At 36.2% G+C, this 24,489-nt stretch overlaps 2 protein-coding genes across 4 annotated transcripts in view; one reads left to right on the top strand and one right to left on the bottom strand.

The window, feature by feature from the left end:
- Positions 1–6,647, bottom strand: part of METTL15 (methyltransferase 15, mitochondrial 12S rRNA N4-cytidine) — a 230,018-nt gene extending 223,371 nt beyond the window's left edge. Inside the window, exons 1-2 of one of the 2 annotated variants that reach the window (XM_004016361.5) lie at positions 6,546–6,647; positions 682–968 (exon numbers count right to left, since the gene is read on the bottom strand). In XM_004016361.5, the coding sequence (XP_004016410.1) occupies positions 682–951 (270 nt within the window). In that variant the 5' untranslated portion in view covers positions 952–968; positions 6,546–6,647. Of the gene's footprint in view, positions 1–681; positions 969–6,545 lie in introns of those variants that run through there. The other variant, XM_060400032.1, reaches the window with a different exon arrangement.
- Positions 6,648–6,726: 79 nt separating this feature from the next.
- Positions 6,727–24,489, top strand: part of KIF18A (kinesin family member 18A) — a 79,702-nt gene continuing 61,939 nt past the window's right edge. The window contains exons 1-7 of one of the 2 annotated variants that reach the window (XM_042233305.2): positions 6,727–6,797; positions 10,767–10,850; positions 16,744–17,116; positions 18,668–18,825; positions 22,186–22,290; positions 22,715–22,825; positions 23,875–24,072. In XM_042233305.2, the coding sequence (XP_042089239.1) occupies positions 16,792–17,116; positions 18,668–18,825; positions 22,186–22,290; positions 22,715–22,825; positions 23,875–24,072 (897 nt within the window). In that variant the 5' untranslated portion in view covers positions 6,727–6,797; positions 10,767–10,850; positions 16,744–16,791. The remainder of the gene's footprint in view (positions 6,798–10,766; positions 10,851–16,743; positions 17,117–18,667; positions 18,826–22,185; positions 22,291–22,714; positions 22,826–23,874; positions 24,073–24,489) is intronic. The other variant, XM_004016360.6, reaches the window with a different exon arrangement.

Below are 24,489 nucleotides of genomic sequence, written 5' to 3'. Positions count from 1 at the left end.
ACAATAGAATTTCGTTTTCATATCCTAACCACATAGAACATAACATTCTTTTCCTTTTAAAACTGTTATTTGATGAAACTAACCAACTCTGGAAAACAGTTTGGCAGATTCTCAAAAAGTTAGGCATAGAGTTAGCATATGACCCAGCATCCACTCCAAGGCGCATGCCCAAAAGAATTGAATACATGTTCACACAAAAACTTTTACATGAATGTTCATAGCAGCATTTCAGAGTAGTCTAAACATGGAAACGTAAACCTTATCTATTGATGAACAGATTTAAAAAAAAGTCATATCCATACAATGGAATGATTCAGGAATAAAAAGAAACAATTACTGATACACAACATGGATAAATCTTGAAAATATGCTAAGTAAAAGGCAGGCAGAAAAGATCACAAAGTGTATGAATTCACTGATATGAAATGTCCAGATCAGACAAATCCATATAGACAAAAAACAGATTAGAAGGTTGTCAGGCACAAAGAGAAGGGAATCAATGGGGAGTGAATGCTAATGGGTTTGGGGTTTCCTATTGGGATAATAAAAATGTTCTTGCATTAGACAGTGGTGATAATTATATAGCCTTGTAAATATACTAAAAACCACTTAAATGTGAACATTAAGTGAATTGTAATTTCAAGTAAAAAGTGTTAGAAAATAAAAGATTAATCAACTTACCTGCCCTTTTTGTGGTGCCAAACAATGAACAACTTCATCCACCATCACTGGAATATGTAACTTAGTCATCACTCCAGAATCTCTATCTTGAGATCTGTGTAACTCCTGAACTCCAGTTTGATCTTTTTCCTCCTGGGCTTCATATTCATTATATCTTTCTGCTGTAGCATGTATTTTTTTTGGCCAGACACCCAAATTAAATATGCCAGATTCCAACCAGCATGAAAGAAAATTTTTATAGATTCTACAAAAATATGGGTATCGAAGCATTCTGTAGATCAACAAATCTAGAAAAAAATTAAAATCATGATTGTTGGATTTTTTTTAAAAAAGACTGTTATAATACTTGGGGGAAAACAAATTAGTGTGCAATATTTACCACATGAAAAATATATAAAACATCATTTCAAACAAGTGAAGGTAACTACCCTCCTTACATAAGGCAAAGAACCCAACAGAACCCCAAGGCTATCTAAAAATATAATTTTTAATGTGGCCTGATAAACTCTACGGAGAAGGCAATGGCAACCCACTCCAGTACTCTTGCCTGGAAAATCCCATGGATGGAGAAGCCTGGTAGGCTGCAGTCCATGGGGTTGCTAAGAGTCGGGCACAACTCAGCAACTTTACTTTCACTTTTCACTTTCATGCATTGGAGAAGGAAATGGCAACCCACTCCAATATTCTTGCCTGGAGAATCCCAGGGACCGAGGAGCCTAGCGGGCTGCCGTCTATGGGGTCGCACAGAGTCAGACACGACTGAAGCAACTTAGCAGCAGCAGCAGCAGATAAGCTCTAAGACCATTAATGTTTTAACCATCAGAGATATGAATATTTATTAATGATCATTTTCTGAAATATGCTTTTTTGAATTTTAATTAAGTTTAAAGAACGGGTTCAATGCATCAAAACCATTAATCTGAAAAATCTATCTAGACGGCTTAAGGGATTATAAATATCATTCTGTTTTAGATTCACAGATTCTTTAATTTCAAACCCTTTTAATCGGTTTTCACATAATGCTAAATCTTAATTTTCAATTTAACTTTGAGAAACTGAAAAAAGGCTATGCATGTACAACCGAAAAGAAAGAGGTTATCAGTCTGTGAAAAAAACTTTCTAATTTGTCACGATAATTTTTGACAAAATCATCTCACCATGCCCTGTATCAGTGACATATATATCATTTTAAACTATACTTTATAAACACTCCACTGAACACACTTTGACATTTCACATCCAACACTATTTTAATTGTCTGCTCCCTGCCCCCAACAAAAAAATCAAGTGAATAACTGATACATTCTTTTTTTTTCCCTCTAACTTGCTCCGTTTTAGTCTGTAATGCTCTACTCTTTAAACTGCAGAAGAAAAAACATAATTTATGAAATATATTAATAGAATACTTTTTGAAAATATTATGCTCTTTACTCCAAATGTTGTTTGTGGTCGCAAACAACATTTTTGACACTATTACAATAAATAACAATTTAACACTACTCTTCCTTCCTCATGAATTATGAGTTACTTAGAAGTAAGAACCACATCTTTATATCCACAAAATTAGATACATACTAGGTGCTTTATATGTGTTTTTTTTTGGGGGGGGGGGGGGGGGAATGGTTGGATAAATTCCAGATTCTATAGAATTAATGTTTGTATCAAACCTTACTTTAGAAAATTTCACCTGTCTCCCTAACCCTACGAAAAATCACATTCTCAAAATAGCTAAGAAAGATAAATTTTGCTTAAATATGCCTTAACTTCCTTTTGCAATAGAAAATGAAGAATGATGTTGAAAAGTCAACCACATGTAATAACTGTAAAATAAAAATATATATTTGATATTGTATATAGTATCCATAAGATATAACTGTGAAAATAATATGTCAACTGTACCAAAGACATAATTCACATAATTATGTTGCAAATATGACACAGAAAAACTATGCCAAAAGAGTTTGTTAAATGAGTGTTTTAATTTTAGATGTTCAGTATAATATCTGTATAACAATTATATAAATGCTATATGTTATATAACAGTAAAACAATTTTAGTTGTTTACCAGTTAACAAATTAGCCAGATTATGAATTATGCCTTATGCTTCCAGAAAGTTTACACAAGCCAAATTATGCTCTAACTTGGCATTTCTAACATATTTCAAAATAAATGCTAACATTTATTGAGCACTTACTAAGTACCACTTACTAGCCTAAGCACACTACATGTACTAACTCATTCAATCCTTACTCCAACATTTAGAGGTAGGTACTATTATTATTTCCATTTTACAGAGGAGAAAACAGAGAAGTAATCTGCAAAAGGTCACAAAGCTGGAGAGTCATAAAGCTAGAACTGTAACACCAGCATTCTTTCCCTAGAATTTTTCATCTTAATCTATAAGCCTAGCCCACTGGCTTTATTTAATACAGTCATGTAATTGAAAGATACTTTGATTATACTATGTATTTTTAGTATGCCATGAATTAGACTCATCTTTTTTAAGGAGCCAATATCCTACTGCTTGGTCTACTCCACCTGGAAACAGTATACAGTGTGGCACCCAAGAGAAGACACTAACAATGTACAGCCCTCAATACTGGAATCTGGAGTATTTAAACAATACAACCAAAACTTTTTCTATTATTTTGCCTATCCAATATATGTAAACAATCTAAACTGGACGTTCAGATTTTGATAATTTTTTAACAAAACAAGCAATCGAACAAATAAAAAAAGTCCATCAATGCCAATATCAGAATCAGAACCATGCAGGGAAAGGCAAGTAGGATTAAAAAAAGAAGTTTTCAACAGCATTTAATTTTCTTCTGCAATCAATTTCTTTGTATTTACTCAAATATATTCAAAATACACAGCCTGTAGAGTTTATTATGCATGAATTGGCTACTAACCTGAGTAAGCATAGAGAAAACATTTCAATAATTAACCTTCCTCTTTGGTTGTGTTTTTTAATATGTCCCTGAAAATGGAAGGGGGCAAGATCTAAAGGGAATCCCCTCTCTTCTGCAGCCCAATCTCCTACCAAGTAACTCAGAGCACTCCTGCAGTCTGCTAAGAACCAGCCACCCTAAAAGATTTAAGATAGTTTTAAGTTCCCTCTGTTTACAGTAAAGAAGCTGGATGTCAGGAAATCTAAGCTCTAGAGCCAACTCTGTGGTTTTCTAGGTAAGCCATTTAACTTTTGCCTGCCAGCAAAATTCAGTCTAAGCTGCTGAGACCACGGAATTAGCCAGGTTACTCTTTTAAACGTGGGAACACAAAGGTGAGCGATACCTTTGAAAACTACTTCCTCAACGGTACTACCAATTACCATCATTGCAGTCAGCTCCCCCTGCAGAGAAAACTCTTTGGAAATTTAATTCCTAAGGCCAAAAAGTCGACCTGGAGGCTGGCAACCGAACGCAGAGAACGTGAAAAAGGTCCTAAAGAAGAAGAAGAAGAAAAAAAAAAAAATCCATTCTTTTGCGTAAGAATTACGCTCGGACGAGGGAAACTGTTTAGAAACTTCTGAGCTCGGTATGAATGAATACTGAGGAGAGTAAGCATGAGAGCAGAGGCGCGAATTTCCTTTGCGCTGGGCGAATCCGTCGTCCCCTGGAAGTTCCCTCACAGGCGTGGAGCGGGTTCCAAAAGAGCTCCCGGGACTCGACCACCTTCTCCTCACCTGAGGAACAAAGACTTCCCAGTTAGCCTCCAACTCGGGCCCGCGAGTCGGGAAAATCTGAATTTGCCGCTCGCCCAGGTCCCAGCACTGGGGGAAACTTGCGGGGACGGACAGATTGGGCCCACGTCCGCCCCAGCAACCGAGGACCGTCTGCCTTTGGTTCCGTTGCTTCCAGTCCCCAGCTGCCAAAGGGTCCCGCAGGCGCTCGGGTTCCAAAAAGTGTTCCTGGGGGTGGAGTGAGATATAAACTCCTAACCATTGCCAGCTTTAAACTCACTTTTACTTTTTTTTTTAATGTCTGATGCAACTTCAAATCTAACTTTCCATTTTGTCTTTTCTCCACTCTTTTCAGTTTACTCTAAACCTGTTAAATTTCTGTGTTCTAAAAGACGGCAGTTAGTTATACTCTTATTTCCTAACGAAAGGTGGGAATTTCTATCTCCTTAGCACTACGTGTTTGAAAGATTTTGGTTCTTTTGCCTTCATTTCGTTACAAAATACACCAGTTTCCTATCCTTTCTATTACACTCCTAATGACTTGCTCACTAAAGAGAAGCCAGCTGCCAGAGTAATGACATTGATTGTAACGTTAAAATTTCTCTTACTCCTTAAGACATATGGACAATTCCTTAAGAATATGAACTTCATAATCTGAACGCTTTTAAACGGCAAGTGTCATGCAGAATTTAAATGTAAAATAAGCACTAGATTAGGTGTAAAAACACCCGTGAAATTGGTTCAGCCTTATACAATGTGGCTATCAATAAGGAAGAAATTTAAACACTTCTTTCCCAATGATCAGTACAATTTTACAAGGAATTGGTAAAACATGCCTATTTTCAAACTAGATTAGGATATCATCTTAATATCACTTAACCTAGAAAGTATTTCAGAAACAAGTGACTTCATTCTAAATTGGCTGGGTTGTACCCTTCAAAAGAAATATTTAAGAGATTTTCTGAAAACTTTAGTTTTCTTTTCAGTAAAATAAATAGTATATACATCTCATGGGCTCTTTTGAAACTTGGAAGTGATTGGATAATATATATAATTAATAAAATGCCCGGGACATCAAAGGTAAAGTACCACAGAGTGAGTGCATATTTGAAATAAAATGAAAAGCCTTCTCAGTTTTACTACCAGACCCAGCACCATACAAATCACTATCTCACTAGCTAAGATCCATCTAGTACAGCCAGCAATTAACTTTATTGATGCTCTATCCAGTGCTCAGAAATAATCATATATTATGCATCATATACAATACAAAGTGCTTCTGATTTTCTTCAATAGGAAATAAATGCCTATAATATGAGGGTCTCCCCTACATTGTTCACTTATAACACTCTACATTTGGTGGTGTGCCACCCTGTATATATGGTGATGTTGAATCACTAGAACATAAGCTCCAAGAGGGCCAGGAGTTTGACTCAACTGTGTGCTATTATGTCCTTAAAATATACAATTAATAACTATTAAATGAATGGATACAACAATAGTAACATAAGAATAACAAAAATTCAGATCATACTATTAAAAATATCCTGAGAAATAAACGATGAATTCTCTTAGCAAACACATCTGCCTTTTTTTTTTCCAGATATATTTTTTTTTTCCTTTTTATAGTTACATTCTAAAATTCTAACTACAACCCAGGACTTAAAAGCCCACTGCATCCAATAATGAACTAGGCCAATAAATTTGAATAAATTTATTTTGTAATGCCATCTTAGAAAGAAATGGAGAAACAGTCATACAACAAATAGTTTCAGTCAGCAGGCACTAAGGGAATGAGCCTGGGGTTCCTGAGCAATGAAGCCTGGGCTCTCAAACCAAAAGTCCTGGACTTTCGATTAATTTAGATGAATTGACCCCAGTTTTGTCCACGTGAAAGTGGCTGGAAGGAACAGGCCCTTATAGCTTCCAGATCACGGGACCTATGCCTTGGAGGCCTCATTGCTAAATAGAGAACAGGAGAAAATAAACACCCAAAACCCATTAATCCATACCCAACAGGCTCCCCCTCTCCCCCTAGCAGAGGGCATGGCCAAGCCCTGCCCGCACTCGTCTCACTCACACCCTGAACCCAGGAACCGGGCCCGTGCCCACGGTCTGAAGGCTTCCTGAAGATCCCAGGTGTCTGCCTCCCACCTGCAGCTGCAGCCTAACCCCGCCCACCTCGGCCAACGCCTCCGGAAGCAGCCTCCGCGTTGCCACGGTGACGCGGAGTTAGGCAGCTTCTAGTGCTCCGCGCCGCTAAGACGCCTGGAGCCAATCTGCAGCGCGCCACGGCCACGTCCTGCGTGGTGACGTCACGAAGACGGAAGCCAATGAAAAGAGGCGCTGAGGAAGCTGGCTTAAGTTTGAATCTCGAGGCTGAGTTTGAATAGCCGGGTGGCGGACATTCGAGTGAAACTTTTTGAGCCTGAGGTGAGTGTAAGGCTAGAGGAGAAAACTGGTCTCGGGGGCTTTTTTTGGATGACCTATCTCGGTGGAAGCGGAGAGGTCCCGCCGCCTCAGGAATAGAGGACCCGGTGGGCTTGTTGACAAACACGGAAGCGTTAAGTGCGGCGATGGGATAGGGTTGCGGGTGGGCCTGGTTAAGGTTCCTTGGGGATAAAGTGAAAGGAAGGAACTTGAGAACGCACTAGAATGTGGCTCTGCCTGAACGAGAGTCCTCGACGGCTCAGCAGGAAGATCAGAGATCTCCTACCTGAAATTCTGAGGAAATCGGAAATTTTAAAGGGCATCCTGGCTCTTTTCCCAGACTTTGGTTGAACACTAACTGTTCAGTACCTTACAGTGCAAAGTTCCTTCAGGACTCCATATACAGAGTGTTTTGTTTTGAAGTATAGCTCTAGGCTTAACTATCAGATGAGGAGCCTTGGTTCACCAACTTGCAAGCTTTTTGTCCAGCGAGGTTCTGCTGTTAACCTGTCAAAGATCAGCTGGGAACCTTCCCCGAGCCCCAATTGTAGCATCAAGATAAAACCTGCCAGCAGTGACTAATGGGTTTGCTGAGGATCAGCCAGGCTATGGAAGAGATACTGGTAGTTGATGCTCTGCAAATGAAAAATACTTAAAGCACTGAGAATCAGTTCTTCTACCATCGTTTCTTAAGTGTCTGCGAGATTCGCCTTGAGGAGTGTTCATTAGGCACTCCGTTTCAGAGAAGTCAAGGCTGACTGCTGTTTATGACATTATTGGGCCAGAATTGAAAATTTGTGTTGTATAGTGTATAGGTTATTAATTTTTAACAACCAGGTAGGATGTGTTAGACATTCTACAGGTTTCAGTTGATAGTGTTATTCTACCATGGTCAGCGACCCCATCTCGGATTTTGGTAAATATTTATGAACTTTGTTGCCAGAGAACATGACATCCAAAGGTTAGATACTGCTTTTTATTTACTTTCTACTATTTTGTAGGAATTGTTTGTTTCAGTACACAAAGGTTACCTGCCTTTTAACGGTAGAAATTGGCACCTCTTCTATTACTAAACAAGTATTTACAAATACACAAAGTTTTCATTTTAAAATATATCTTGTTCCACTCTAAATATATCTTGAATCAATTAAGGTACCCAATAAAATGACTTTTATGCTGTCAACTCTGAAAACTAGAAGGAAAAAAATAGTCCAGATGTTAGTACTGCCCTTCCCTCCTTTCGAAATTTTCATTCTTCCTTGATGCTTGCAAATTACTAGAATCAATGGCTCTAGCACTCAAGTTATTTCCAATAAGAGGATTAAGTTACATAGAGACTGTACATGATAATGTGGAAGGTAGTTCCTGGTCCTAAAAAATGTTTATGGAATCTGCATCAAATTCAAATTTGAATTTGTATTTAAGAAATAATTTATAACTGTATTACTCCACACCTTCAAGAAAATTTATACAACACTTCTGCTCCATTTTTTGAAAGCCTTTCGTTTTGATTCCAATAGAGCATAGCTGCTAAGAACATGGATTGTAGATTTGGACCTGGATCCACATTTTGTCTTCTCATTTAATCGCATGTCATTTTGGAAAAATTCCTTATCCTAAAACTAAGTCTCTGTTTTTGTAAATTGGAGTCAGTAATAGAGTCTACTTTATATTTTAAGGATTGAATGAGATGATGAATGTCAATTGTTTATCATAATGCCTGGCATACAGAGTGTACTCAAATGACAGCCACTGTTCATTATTACTAAGTATCACCATATCCACCTAATTCCAGAGTTCTAAATCTAATAACATTTTCTGGAAGTAGATACTTATCCAACTGGCACAGAAAAATCATGAACTTCCAGTTTTGTTTCAACATTCATTGCAAGAGCCCCAGTACTAGGCCCTGAGGTTTCTATCAAAAGTGAAGATAGTTTAACTTCTTCTATCAGAAAATATCTTAGAGTTATATATTTATCTCATTATAGAGAGGATGATTAAATACTTGAACTTTAAGTTCAGTCAGTCAGAGTTCAAATTTCATGTCTTGTGCTTCCAATAATGTGACTTCAGCCAGTTAACTTAACCTCTCTGTATTACAGTTTCTCTTTATATAAAATAGGTATGATTTTGTATCATATGCTATGATATAAAATCCTATATCATAGGGTTGTTACAGAGATTAAATAAGTATGTAAATTGCTTAGCACATTTCTATTTGTAGAATAACAAGTCAGGAAAAAGTATTCCAAAGTTATTAAGAGAAACTTTGAGGTAAATTTTAATATTTTTTGGTTTTGTTTTTGAGATAAAAATACCTAGACTTGTTTAAAACCCAAAGAGTACAAAAGAATATAAGGAGAAAGTAAACCTGCTTGTCAATTATTTTCCCACATCAAGCAACTGTATTATCAATTTCTTGTGTTCTCTTCCTGAGAGAGCCCACACACATACAAGTATGTATATGTCTTTTGAAAATACAAATGGTTGAATACCATATCCACTATTCTGCATTTATTTTTTGAACACGTATCTTGAAAATCTTCATTAGTTCATTCATTCAGTTATTCAACAAGTATGTAAAAATTTCTAAATATATGACAAGCCCTTTTCTAGTTTCTGGAGTGCAGATAAAGTTCCAGTTCTCATAGTGCTTGCATTTTAGAAGGGAACTAAGCAATAAATATGTAACCAAATAATATATATTTTCCAAGTAGTTTATATTGCCAGGAAGGAAAATAAAACTGATAAGGAATTAGAGAGGCAAGGGCAGGGTGATACAGTTTGGAATGAAATCTTTAGGGAAAACCTCTATGAAGTGACGTTTGAACAAAGACCTGAATGATGAACTGAGATATTAAGATTTGTAAATACCTAAAGATAGAGCCTGCCAGGCAGAGAGAAGAGAAAGTTAGGCCAGAATGAGACTGAGGTGTTGAACAAACACTGAGAAGGACAGTGAGACTGAAACAGTAATGGAGAGGGAAGGTAGCATTAGACAGGAACAAGGTATAGATCCTATAGGACCTGGTAAAGAGTTTGCATTTTATTCATATGCTGGAAAGTCATTGGAGCAGAACAAGATGAGGTACGTCACATGATCTGATTTCTTTTGAAGATGGTATCAGTACATAGAATTGATGAATTAAGTCAAATTTATTATATGTTCATATGATCTTTGACTTAACTGGCTTAAATTTTATCTAGGAAAACAGTAGCTAGATATAAGATGAGGATTTGCCTGTTCAACTTGGTTTATATTAACTTGCAACTGTTGAAGAGAATTCGTTTTAACACTGCTTCCTTAAACATAACAGAAGAATGAGGCTCTCTGTGTAAGTCATTCTCCCAGAAAATTGAATGTTACCCTTATTTAAGTGATAGTTTTAACCATCTTCAACAATCAACATAAAAATGATCTCATTTTCCTAATTTTGTAAAGAAATTGGGCACATTATTTAACTTTTGTTGATGCCTCAGGGTCCTCATTATGATTTCTTATTATTGCCAACCATTTTACTCTGCTATGGTATGTTGGTTCTCTTAGAGAAGTATAGTATGTGTTTGCCAAAAATGGCTATATTGCTTTTTTGAATTCCATGTCTACTTTTTGTAACTCATTAATTTATTCATTAATCAGATGTTTTGAAAACTTAACTATATACCAAGCACACAGCAAGAGATAAGGAGGAATGTAAAGGTAGAAACATATAGTCCTATTAGATGTTACGTTTTTGTCATACACAATAATCATAAAATTTAGAGCTAGAAAAGAACATTAGTTATCAATGTAGTCCAACCCTATCATTTTATAGATTACTACTAAAGCCCCTTCATCACCCTCTTTCATACTCTACCCACTCTAGAGATACCTTTCTATTATAAAGGAAATGGTGTTATGTTTGTCCTTAATGTTTTAGTCCCACCAGTGAAATCCTACCAGCTTGCTTTTTTGATTCTATTCAACAGATATCACTTGAAAGTAGATAGGACAAAACTGAACAGAAACTGTGATACTATCTTCTGAATGATCATCTGAAAATAATTTTTCAGGTAACACATTATTGCACAGATAACAATATGTAGTCTTTTCTTTTGCCACTTCTTAAGTAAAAATGGTCAAGGAATGTAATTTCTGTGTGCCTTAGTCAGAATCAACTGGATTACTATCTCTTTTACTTGGCCATGTTAGGGAAGAAAAAAAAAAAAACAGTCGTCATGTTTTAATGTAGGAACAACCTCATTAATTCCTAATGACATCAACATACTTGAACATAATTGAGCATAATTTTTCATTTAATAATTTCCAATTAACTTCAAAGTCAAATCTAAGTTCTATAACTTGACATTCAAATCTTCTAGATCTGGCCCCACTTTTATCCAGCTTAATCTTTTTAATGCAGCCCTCTCCATTCCCTTGTGTTCTCTCTAACTACAGTCAGAACTGAGCAAAGCGTAACTGAGCATCTCTTTAGATGCTGTAGATAGAATTAAAATCATATAAAACTAAATGGTTAAACAAAATGAGATTTAAGCAGATTGACCACACAGCCATTTATGTCCTCTGCACAAGCTGTTTCCTACCACAGGCTTTTGGACTTGCGGCCCTGAAATACTCCTGCCTGGGAGCCACTTACTTGCTCACTCCCTCACTTCGGTCTCTTTCCACAACATTCCCATCTAAAACAAGAACCCACACATACGCTTCTAACTGTCTGTTCCAAGACCCAGAAAAATGCCTTACACATAAAACGCACTCAGTGAATATTTATTGAATGCATAAATCTTAGGTAGCACTGCTGCTGCTGCTAAGTCGCTTCAGTGTGTCCGACTGTATGTGACTCCATCCCTGGGATTCTCCAGGCAAGAATACTGGAGTGGGTTGCCATTTCCCTCTCCAATGCATGAAAGTGAAAAGTGAAAGTGAAGTTGCTCAGTCGTGTCCAACTCCTAGCAACCCCATGGACTGTAGCCTACCAAGCTCCTCCGTCCATGGGATTTTCCGGGCAGGAGTACTGGAGTGGGTTGCCATTGCCTTCTCTGTTAGGTAGCACTGTTAACCTTTATCTGATAGCACTTATCAGAGTTGCAGCTTTGCATATTTGCACGACTATTTTGTCAATGGCTCTTTGCTCACTAAGCTATATGTAATAATAATAGCAGATGTTATAATGCCTTCTCTGTGCCAGGTATTTTTCTAAGTGCTAATCCTCACAAGAACTTTATAAGGTAGGTATTATTATTAGTCCCACTTTACAGATGAGGAAACTAATCCATAAGGAGATTCAGTAACTTGCCCACTGTCACAGCCAGTGAGTAGAAGAACTGGGATTTTAACAGTTAACTTACTGAGTTAATGAGTTAATTAACAAGAGATACCTTCCAACCTAAGATCTGTTTTGAAAGAAATCACCTAATGTTTTATATGTTTTTTAACCATTTCATTTGTGTATATTTTATCTATCATTGAGTGGGAAAAAAAGCATATCAATTAAAAGCAAGGCATTGTTGAACATTTCTAAAAGCTTCTAGAAAAATCTGTGTAAAGGTTAGTTTTTGGTATCACAAGGAATGTGAGAATCTGTTTTCCTTATTCAGTTACCAAGTCATGTCCAATTCTTCGCTGTCCCATGGACTGCAGCACATCAGGCTTCCCTGTCCCTCACCATCTCCTGGAGTTTGCCCAAGTTCAGGTCTGTTGAATCAGTGATGCCATCCAATCATCTCATCCTCTTCTCTTTCTGCTTTCAGTCTTTCCCATCATCAGGATCTTTTCTAACAAGTCAGCTGTTCGCATCAGGTGGCCAAAGTGTTGGAGCTTCAGATTCTGCGTTAGTCCTTCCAAAGAGTATTCAGGGTTGATTTCCTTTAAGATTGACTGGTTTGATCTCCTTGCTGTCCAAGGGACTGTCAAGAGTCTTCTCCAACACCTCAGTTTGAAAGCATCAGTTCTTCTATGCTCTGCCTTCTTTATTGTCCTGCTCTCATATCCATACTGGAAAGCCCATTGTCTTGACTATGTAGACCTTTGTCGGCAAAGTGATGTCTTTACTTTTTTAATATACTGTCTAGGTTTGTCATACCTTTCCTGTCAAGAAGCAGTCATCTTCTAATTTCATGGCTGCAGTCACCATCTGCAGTGAGTTTAGAGTCCAGGAAGAAGAAATCTGTCACTGCTTTCACCTTGTCCCCATCTATTTGCCCTGAAATGATGGAACCAGATGCCATGATCTTAGTTTTTTTTTATATTGAGTTATAAGCCTCTTTTTCACTCTCCTCCTTCACCCTCATCAAGAGGCTCTTTAGTTTCTCTTCACTTTCCCCCATTAGAAATCCATGTAGAGGTTAGGTTTGGGTATCACAAGGAATGTGAGATTCTACTAGCCTTTAATAGACAGGGGTCAGAAATGTTAACATCCTCTAATGTTTGAGACAGTTCCAAATAAGGAAGAATTGATCTACCCAAAATGCCAATGATAAGCTCACTGGGAAACAATGAAAAGATGGGCCAGTTATCTTTGGGAAGAAGAGGCAGGTATGGAAGAGAATTGGCGTTTATTGAATTCCTTAATACACTTGATGCTTTTTATCTCTTTTAGCTTAAAGACAGCTGTTAGGTATTATTTCTTTTATACAAACGAGAAACCTGGAATTCAGTGAAGTCAAGTAACTTGTCCAAGGTCAAAGAAAAGGGGTATAGGTATTTATGGGAGTTGGCTAGACAGAAGCTCAGGGTGAAGAAAGACCAGAGTAGTAATTCATCTGGGACCTAACTGTTAGAATCTAAATGACCATCCTTTCCTTTTCAGTGTTCTACTTTGGGGACTCACAGAGTCCTAAAAAGGGAGTGCTATGTCCAGTGTCTTCAGCTTTTAGATTGTCTTGGCCTTGATTTGAATTCCTTTCAAAAGTGTATGGTTTTCTGATATATGTTAGCTTTATCATTATTATTTCTTCCACTTTAGGAAATACAATATCTTCTTTTAACCCTATCCCTCTCTACCCACACCATTTCTTTGTTTACTTGTGCAGTAGTGCTTCCTACATTTGTCTGAGTCTTTTCCTGTTCAGGCCTTTGTCCTACCATTGCCCCACGTTGTTCTTATTTGCTTCTATGTTACCAAATCCCATGATGACTTTTAGTAAGTACTTAGCCTATTTGGCTTAAAACTCAACATTCAGAAAACTAAGATCATGGCATCTGGTTCCATGACTTCATGGCAAATACATGGGGAAACAATGGAAACAGTGACAGACTTTATTTTTTGAGGCTCCAAAATCACTGCAGATGGTGACTGCACCCATGAAATTAAAAGACACTTGCTCCTTGGAAGAAAAGCTATGCCCAACATAGACAGCATATTAAAAAGCAGAGATATTACTTTGCCAACAAAGGTCTGTCTAGTCAAAGCTTTGGTTTTTCCAGTAGTTGTGTATGGATGTGAGAGTTGGACTATAAAGAAGACTGAGTGCTGAAGAATTGATGTTTTTGAACTATAGTGTTGGAGAAGACTGTTGAGAGTCCTTTGGATAGCAAGGAGATCCAACCAGTCCATCCTAAAGGAAATCAGTCCTGAATATTAATTAGAAGAACTGATGTTGAAGCTGAAACTCCAATACTTTGGCCACCTGATGTGAAGAACGAACTCATTTGAAAAGACCCTGATGCTAGGAAAGATTGAAGGTGGGAGGAGAAGGGGACAACAGAGGATGAGGTGGTTGGATAACATCACCGACTCATGGACACGAGTTTGAGTAAGTTCCGGGAGTGATAGACATGAGTTTGAGTAGGCTCCGGGAGTTGGTGATGGACAGGGAAGCCTGGCGTGCTGCACTGCATGGGGTCACAAAGAGTCAGACACGATTGAGCATCTGAAGTGAACTGGACCTATTAGCAGTTATTTAGCACAATTGATCATTCTCTCCTCCTTAATTTAGAAGGCCCGCCTAAGTTTTAATACTACGATAAGCTTGAAAAACTGAAAAGCTTCACATTGCGTTAAAACTCTGAGGACAGCCTTTACTTTCTTGACTTAGCTTTCAGCTGCCTTGAAATGTCCATCTAAATGTTGATTAATGTTTTCAGATTTAAGATATCCAGAATGAACTCCTGATCTTCACCCCAAAACCTGCTTTACCCTCAGTTATTTCTATCTCAGTTGATGGCTACTCTGTTCTACTCTGTTCTTCCAAACTCAGGCCAAGAACTTTGGAGTAATTCCTGAATCCTATCTCTCTCATTCCCCCCATCTATCAGAAAATTCTTTTGTCTTTACTTTCAGACTATATTTACCACTCCCTGTTCTAAGCTGTCTGCATCATCTCTTGTCTGCATTACTCCAGTGGCCTCAGTAGTTTCCGTTTCCTCAAATACGTCAACAGTGAAAGTGATCAGATTGCAAAAATCAAATGCAAAAATATTAAATGATACTCAAATACAAAAACTTCATAAATCTCCGAAATATTAATCAGACCCTGGGCTTCCACTTCAACTCAGACTTCATAGCTGAAAGCAAAGAAAGTGAAGTCGCTCAGTCGTGTCCGACTCTGCAGCCCCATAGACAGTAGTCTACCATTCTCCTCTGTCCATGGTATTTTCCAGGCAGGAGTACTGGAGTGGGTTGCTATTTCCTTCTCCAGAGGTTCTTCCCGATTGAACTTGGGTCTCCCTCATCGTAGGCAGACGCTTTACCATCTGAGCCACCAGGGAAGTCCTAACTTTATAGCTAAACCATATATAATCACAGGAAAAACCTAGCTTTGATTTTTCAGGAGAGCTCTAATACTACTTTAGTTTGGGTCATGAGAATGGACAGGAAAGGGTCTCTTAGAATTGTATTAAGGTACCGAAGGGATAGCTTTGGCTTGCAAACTATTTTTAATAAAACTGATCTTGGCTGCAAGTCTCTTGGCACTGGAAATTGACACAACCAGGCTTATCTGTACCTGTATCTCAGAGACCCATAGAGTTAAAAATAGTTCCAGGTATATGTCAGTTAGCTCGTTCAGGTAGAAAGTAATAGAGATGGTATAGTCCCCTAATTTTTTGTGTATTCAGAAATTCTAATCTCTGAATATAGATCCTAGTCTCTGCTCTAAAATTATGCATATTTTGTAATCCAGTTTTTATAATGTCTGTTGAGCTTCCCAAGTGGCACAGTGGTAAAGAATCTGCCTGCCAATGCAGAAGACACAGGAGATGCAGGTTCAATCCATAGGTCCGGGAGATTCCCTGGTGTAGGAAATGGCAACCACCCTAGTATTCTTGCCTAGAAAATTCTATGGACTGAGGAGCCTGGTAGGCCACACAACCCGTGGGATTGCAAAGAGTCGGACGCAACTGAACATGCACATTTATAGTATCTACCATGTACTGGGCACTGTTTTAGACTTGGAATGCATTGGTAAGCAAAACAAGATTTTTTTTAAATGCCCTTAAGGGGCTTATAGTTTAACTAGAATAGAGAAAGTAAACACCAAGCATGCTAAATAGATGGAAAATATATATTCTATTAGGAGGTGGTAAGTGCTTTGGGAAAAAATTGAGCAGTATAAGGGCAGTTAGAAATCGGTTTGGCAATTTTAATAAGGGTGGGCAGAATAGGCACCATTTGAGCAAGGACTTGAAAGAAGTGACAGAGTTAGTCATGTAATTATTGAGGAAGGACTTTATGACAGAATGGCTAGCGGAAGGGCGTAATTGGAGCACTTGGCACGTTAATTGGAGTAGGGGCAATGGGGAAGACAATAGGACATGAGGCAGAAGACCTAGGCCTTTAAAAGAAATTCAGGTCAAAATAAGAACCATTGGAAAGTTTCAAACTAGGGACTTCCAGTAACGTTTACTATGTGAGTGAAACACAATTAACACCTTTTTTTTTAGTTAGTACTACATGCTAGTCATTTTGCATATAGTAGAATTAATATTGATACTCTTTAATTTCAGAGAAATATTCAACCACTCACATAAGCAGAGGAATCAAGATAGCCAACAATGTCTGTCACTGAGGAAGACCTGTGTCATCACATGAAAGTAGTTGTCCGTGTGCGTCCTGAGAACACAAAAGAAAAGGCCTCTGGATTTCATAAAGTTCTCCATGTTGTGGATAAGCATATTCTTGTTTTTGATCCCAAACAAGAAGAAATCAGCTTTTTCCATGGGAAGAAAACTATGAATCGAGACATTACAAAGAGACAAAATAAGGATCTTAAATTTGTATTTGATGCTGTTTTTGACGAAACTTCAACTCAGTTGGAAGTTTTTGAACATACTACTAAGCCAATTCTTCATAGTTTTTTGAATGGATATAATTGCACAGGTAATTATTTCAGCTGGGATTTAATGATTCCATCTGATTTCACTTTTATATCAGGACATCTACTTGACTCTTCTAAATATAATCAATTTTAAGATGCTTGTTTGCTAAAAATTCTTCAGTTCAGTACTTGGTAAATGTAGATTTTCTTTGAAATTTAGTCATCATGTATAATATTTTTGAAACTCTCTTTTCCTGGATCTTGCTTTGGTTCCTATAGATGGTCATCCTTTCCATTTCTTATGTTTTAAAACCACATGCTTCAGATAGTTGATGCCAGATTTCTCACAATTTGTATTCATAAATATTCCCAATGTTTACCTATGCAGCACTCTATCCCTAGGGGATAGTGGAACCTTTCTGAACACTTAGCAATTTCTTCATAGCACTGTTTTTTCTTTATAATACCTTGAAGTAACTATTTTTAAAGCCCATGTTGAGTATCACACATGTGCTGTTTTAGCATATCTTCAGCCCAAAGAAGCATCTTTAGTGCTCTCACTAGACCTATAATAATTTGCCTTTCAAAATGATTCTGTTGGTTTCCTAGAAAAAGAGCTCTCCAAAATGCCAGTTAATTGAATGCTTACCAAGTACTTCACACCATTATTAATATTTTTGTAATTACCACCATTTATGGCATTATCTTTAAGATACCCCAAAACTATAATATGTTTCCCTGTCTTTCACTGATTCATTCACTTTTATTGCAGAAGGTTTACCCTCTAGGTCAAGAAAAAATGGAATGTGGTTTATTGATTAGACCTTCTTTGATTCTCATTTTTAAGCAGATGTTCTTTTCTTCATTCATGAAACTCCATATTGTCTCTAGAGATTTAAAAAAATTATTTTAACTCCAAATGAAAAAATCTCTACAAAATTAATACTGAATCTTTGGTTTCTTCTTGATTTTATTTTATATTATCCACCTATCTTAAGACTTCATGTTGTACCACCAGCTTACATAAAACAAAATAGAGTGAAACATGAATCAGTTTAATCCATCCTACTAAAAAGTATTTTTGTAGTTAACAAACTTAGCAGATTTAATTTATAAAAATAATTCTCAAAGACTTATTGCTTTAACTGAATATTATGTTGGGTATTTGCCATATGTAATTCAGAGTGGTTTTCTTTTTTTGGCATTTGAAGAAATGTATTACTGTTCTGTTGTACTGGATAGAGTCTTGAAAGCAAAGTAATTTACCTAAAAAAAAAATTTTAAAAGGAATTATTATAAATGACTTTTATTTGGAATTCTGCAAATTTGTGTTAATATTTAGTACCTGCTTTGTGCCAGATCACTTACTAGTAGTGTAAGTCACTTACTAGGTAGGAAGGATACATAGTCTCTGCTTTGGTGGAACTCACAGTTAGAAATACAGTATGATACTGTATATTGCCAGGATTTAAGAACGGCTATAAATGAATTTGGATCTGTTGGATTTACAAGTTATTGTTTAGGATATCCAGTGGGACTGTTCACTAGACAGTAGATACAGTAATGTTATGTGTCATAACAAAGAACTCTGATCCTTTTTCATATAAACTCAGTACTTGCATATGGTGCCACGGGAGCTGGAAAGACCCACACAATGCTAGGATCACCTGCTGACCCTGGAGTGATGTATCTAACAATGCTGGACCTTTACAAATCCATGGACGAGATTAAAGAAGAAAAAGTATGTAGTACCGCAGTTTCTTATCTGGAGGTAAGTTGGCAATGTTATTTTTTAGTTTAATCAGTAGTATTGAGAAATCTTTTCATAAGAAATTCCATTGTCCTTTCAAATGATTCTATCAGGCAGAAATTTTTTTATGAATATATTAATATAAAATCATTAAAATTCCTAGTCTTCAATTATTTGTTGTAGATTCTTATTTTTTTCTGTTAAGTATTTTGCCATAACTGCTGACTTATACAGAAGTAGTAGGATTAGTATAGGTAGTATAAAGAACTTCCGGATTCCCTTCATTTGGATTCCCCATATGTTAACGTTTTACTCTCTTTTTCTTTCTGCATATGTGGTTTTCCTTCCCACCCCTCCCCCCACCCCAACTGTTTGTTACAGGCTTGTAAAAACAGGAAATTTCTTAAATAAAAGCTAAATAGTAATCAATATCAGGAAATTAACAATGATATAATGAGATTTTGATAATTATTCTAACAATTCCCTTTATTGAAAATAAAATCTAAGATCATGTATTGTATTTAGTTGCAATTCATCCCTTTAGTCCTTTAATCAGGATTCTTTTTTCTATCTATTTTATGTTGCTCTTGTAAAGCTTTTAGTTGGATTTGTCATGATTACATTCAGGTTATGGACTGGCAGGAATACCACATAAGTGTTGATGAATTCTTCTTGTATAACATATCAAGAGGCTTATATAATTAGTTAGTCCTGATACTGGCTGTGTTAACTTTGATCAGTTTCATTACGCTGGTGTCTACAAAGTTTTTCCCCTATAAAGGTACTGTATTTCCCTTTATGGTACTTCCCTGGTGTCTCAGCGGTAAAGAATCTGCCTGCAGTGCAGGACACGCCAGTTTGATGCCTGGACGTGAAGATCCCCTGCAAGAGGGCATGGCAACTCACTCCAGTATTCTTGCTGGGAAAATACCATAAACAGAAGAGCCTGGCAGGCTGCAGTCCACTGAGTTGCCAATCGGCTGAGCATGCATTATCCTTTATAATTAATAAATACCTTGTAGGGAAACAGTGTAAATCCTGTGACTCCTCAGTCTTTGGTCTGTTCATTTTAGTATCCACTGATGATTCATGCCTGAATCAATTACTATCATGATTGCAGGTGATAGTGATTTTCAAATTTCATCGTTTCTTCTATAGTTCTTCATTGGCTTTCTACTAAGAGGAAGAGCTTTCCCTTTCCTCTACTGTATCGATGTAGACTTACAGATTCTTAATATTATTTCATAGATTATAATCCTTTTCTCTAAGTATTTATCTGTACGCTTAAATTGTGCAAATTTGGCCACGTGAGGCTCCTTCCTGCTATCTCTCTCGTGTGTGTGTGTGTGTGTGTGTGTGTGTGTGTGTGTGTGTGTGTGTATGGTTTTTTTTGACATACCTCATCATTTGAGACTTTCTACCCTCTTAATAGCTGACATTCAACAAATAATAACTAAGTATTGGCACTCTCACTTTGTGTTCAGATAGTGTTTAGAAACCAGTGCAGAAACAGACATCCCTGATTTTACTGCCTTTTCATTTGTGATGTCAGAGGGTCAATTTCTAGTTTTTACTGCTCTTGCTGACATCTTATTGTTTGAGAGTTTCTTCACATTTCAAATATTGATTTAAGATTATGTTGCTAAAAATTGTTGTCAGTCTATAGAACTTAGTGATAAAAGAGAAATCAAATTCATTTTCTGTAGTTAAGTATTTTGAAAAGAATTGTTCTGAACTTAATTAGAAAGAGAGCATGGCACCGTATTCATTATTTCTTCCTTAGATCCTTTTATAACTGGGAGAATTTCGAAGTTTGCTTGTTTTTATAATGTTTTTAATTGTTTTTTCTTTCTTTAAATCTGTTTTCATTTTACTAAAGGTAAGGCAATGTCTAATCTAACGGCTTTCCACTCAAGTCTGTGCACCAAAATTGGCTGTGGGGCTTTTTAAAACTAGACACACCTAGACCTCACCCCCTGGACATTTTAGTTTAATAGATTTGGATTGTGGCCAAGACATCTATGTATTTTAAAAGCTTCCAGGTGATTTTGATGCCTAGACCAGCTTGATAGTAATTGTATAATTATGTATTTTGTGTGATTGAAGTGGGTAAGGGAAATCATTTAAAAAGTGACTTGCTTATCAGAAAAATAAGAACCAAAAAAAATCTCTTCATTTTCTCAGTTTACTACTTCTAAGAATTTATTGCATTTAAAAATGGTTATCATTCATTATAGCAAGTTTTACCAGCAATGAATTATCACTGTAGGCTATTTATTAGAACATGGATATAACTTACAGAAAATAATTCTTAAAGATTAAATTTTATATGTTTTTGTAATCTTATCAAATAGGTATAATTGTCATTTTGTTATCAAGTAGAAAACTTAGTACCTTTAGTAAATTCATAAAATTATGTCAATTGTATGATTTCTATACATTACTTATATTGTTGTTGTTTAGTCACTAAGTCATATCTGACGCATTTGCAACCTTATGGACTCTAGCCCACCAGGCTTATCTGTCCATGGGATTTCCCAGGCAAGAGTATTGGAGTCAGTTGCCCTTTCCTTTTCCAAGGGATCTTCCCAATCCAGGGATCAAATCCATGTCTCCTGCATTGGCATGCAGCTTTTATACCACTGGGAGCCAACAGGGAAGCCCTACATTACTTACAGAAATTACTAGAAAGAAAAAGAATTGCCAGAAATTTAAAATACAGATGTGTGTTTAGAACCATTCAGTAGAGTGAGGATATCAGACTCTGCTCTTACCTTTGTGACTGTGAACTAGGGCAAATCCCTCATTCAGGTTGAGGGGAGACTGTCCCATTATGGAATTATCATTACATGTTAAACTTAATGCAATTGAAGGATAAGTGAAATAAATACCATCCATCTTTCAAGGGTTTTCTTTAACTTTTAAGCTCTGAAATTTAAAAAGTTTGGGCTACTTGGGCATCATGAAATAATATCTTCTCCAGTAAGAACCACACTACTTCCTTACAACTTACATTTCCAATCCATTATAGAGTTTCCCAAGACTGTTTATTCCGTATATTTCCAGAAAATAGGAAGCGGCAATTCCAGCTATCCTATTTCTGTTGACTTGTAGTCATCAAATGGGGAATTACGGGAGGAGGATATAAGGACTCCATCATTGAATGTTAAGTTCAAGTGCTGGTTATCAAACTCTTCTGTTTTATCAGATGTTAGAAAAGTCATGGCAGTGTGTGATAGGAGGGATGAGATGCTGCTTCTCTTTGAGACAAACTCTAATATAACCTTAAGGCAGCAATGTGTACATGTTTGTGTGACGTTGTTGCTACTGTTTCAGTGTCAATGCTAAGCATCAATGTTAAGCAATCCTTTTTATTTTAAGGTATATAATGAACAGATTCGTGACCTCTTAGTAAATTCAGGGCCACTTGCTGTCCGGGAAGATGCCCAAAAAGGGGTGGTTGTTCAGGGACTGACTTTACATCAGGTATGTTTACAAACTTCTTTTTTTGCTTGTTCAAATAGCAAGTATGGTAATTTAGCCATGTGCTTATTTTAAAATAATGAAGTGTCAAGTTAAAATAATCAAGTTTATCATCAGTCTTCTTTTGTTTTCCTTTATAATAATCAAATGGGCTTTTCTTTTAAAACTCTACTTGGACATTTAATATAGTATATTATTCTGCTTAATGCATTATTTTATCTCTCAGAGATTAGATTTTATCTTTTATTTTTCATATAGCACAAAAGTGCTAAGCAGATGATACACGATTGATATTTAGTGGGATTTAATATATGGAAAATAAATTCTATTTTACCTATAAAAGTCTGCTTGATTGTTGATGGTTTATTAAAAACTTTAAAGACCAGTGATTAATTTGTATGTTTTTCTTCTGTTTCAACTAATTTAGCCCAAATCTTCAGAGGAAATTTTGCAGTTATTGGATAATGGTAACAGAAACAGGACACAACATCCCACTGATACAAATGCTACATCTTCTCGTTCTCATGCTGTTTTCCAGGTAATAGCTCACTAGACAATAGCTCTTAAAATTGAATTTAGATGTAGCCAAATTTATGAATAGTAACCTTCAAACATTCTAAAATATCTCTTCATCTGTGAACTTTTCTACTTCTCAGCACTTCCTTTACTTTGCAGCTTTAAGAAGATTCAGTCAAGAATATTTAGAATTGAGATGATATAAGTTAGAAACATGTAAATTTTTAACCTGTGTAAAAATACATGACAGTAAAGTGGAAGTATTAGAGGTTTTCTTTCGTTTTCTTAAATTGGTAAAAAATACTAATCTTTCCAAAAGATAATATTTTATTCAGAGCAGACTTTCTCTTTATAGCTCTTGATTTACAGAACCAATAAATTGGGGAGGTACTGATTAAGATTTCACCATAGTGACCATGTAAGTAGTTGCATTCTTTAAGAGAAAGTTTGATTCAGTTGATACAGTACTTTTTAGGAATACAGGTCTAGAAAAGCCTAAAGCATAGGTTAGTAGTTTATTATTTGTAGTTTCTAGTTCTATTAAAATTCAAACGATTATATGCTTTATTCTGGATTATGCTGTTTGAAACTCATCTAATAGTTATAGTTGAAAGAATTCAAATCTGAGGATATCAAATCTTTCAGAAAGTCTCTAATCCACAAAGCTTCATTAATCTTTTCTCTTCTTCCCACTGACTCTTCTGCATTTATCAGTAATCTTGAGGGAAATGTTTATCAGGGACATTGAAAGTTCCCCAAAATATCTTAGACTAAGTATTAACAGAGTATAAAAGGCAACTGTTTTAACCTTCTATCAAACAAGGAGTTATTACTATTTACCCTCTAGTACACATATAGTAAGTCTTTTCATTTTCAAATTTTTCTCAACTTTAGTAATTACTTTCGATACTCTTGGATATCAGCCAGTCCAGTCAAGCTGTACCTTGTTCAGTATGTATTTATAGTGAAAATAATTGATTTCTTGCTCTTTTAAAAATAAAGTATACATTTCCCTTACATTTTTCTTAAATCTAATCCTCATTTTCCCTATTAACCTGTAATTTCAAAAAGATTTATTTGAGACAACAAGATAAAACAGCAAGTATCAATCAAAATGTCCGAATTGCCAAGATGACACTCATTGACCTGGCAGGGTCTGAAAGAGCCAGTGCTACCAGCGCTAAAGGGACCCGGTTTATAGAAGGCACAAATATCAATCGATCACTTTTAGCTCTTGGGAATGTTATCAATGCCTTAGCAGATACAAAGGTAGGTACTATATGTTTATTTGTGTAAGTATTTTGAAATATGTATAATTCCCAGAAACATATTCATATAATTTTGTTTTAATATTTATGGTATTTCCTTATCATTTATTTTGAATTTGATTTTTTAAATGACAATTTAATGAGCACTACACAATAAGCATGATAATTAAATTGGCATGAAGACAAAGCACACTTTAGTTAATTCTGGTCTGGTTAGTATTTTATATATACGTGTAAAATTGAGTTAAATATTAGAGAATGTTGAGTCCTCTTAAAAGAGGAGCTTAGGGTATAAAATATAATTAAATTACCTAATAGGATAATGTTTGCTAGATGCATTTGGGTCACTAAAAAATATTTTTGTCTATTCAACGCCAGAAGTGCTTACAGGAGCACAGCATATTCGATAACTTCTATA

This window comes from Ovis aries, chromosome 15 (genome assembly GCF_016772045.2).
Source record: "Ovis aries strain OAR_USU_Benz2616 breed Rambouillet chromosome 15, ARS-UI_Ramb_v3.0, whole genome shotgun sequence".
Classification (NCBI taxonomy): Eukaryota; Metazoa; Chordata; class Mammalia; order Artiodactyla; family Bovidae; genus Ovis; species Ovis aries.
Note: the sequence above shows the minus strand (reverse complement) of the source record. Positions and strands in the feature narration are given on the sequence as shown.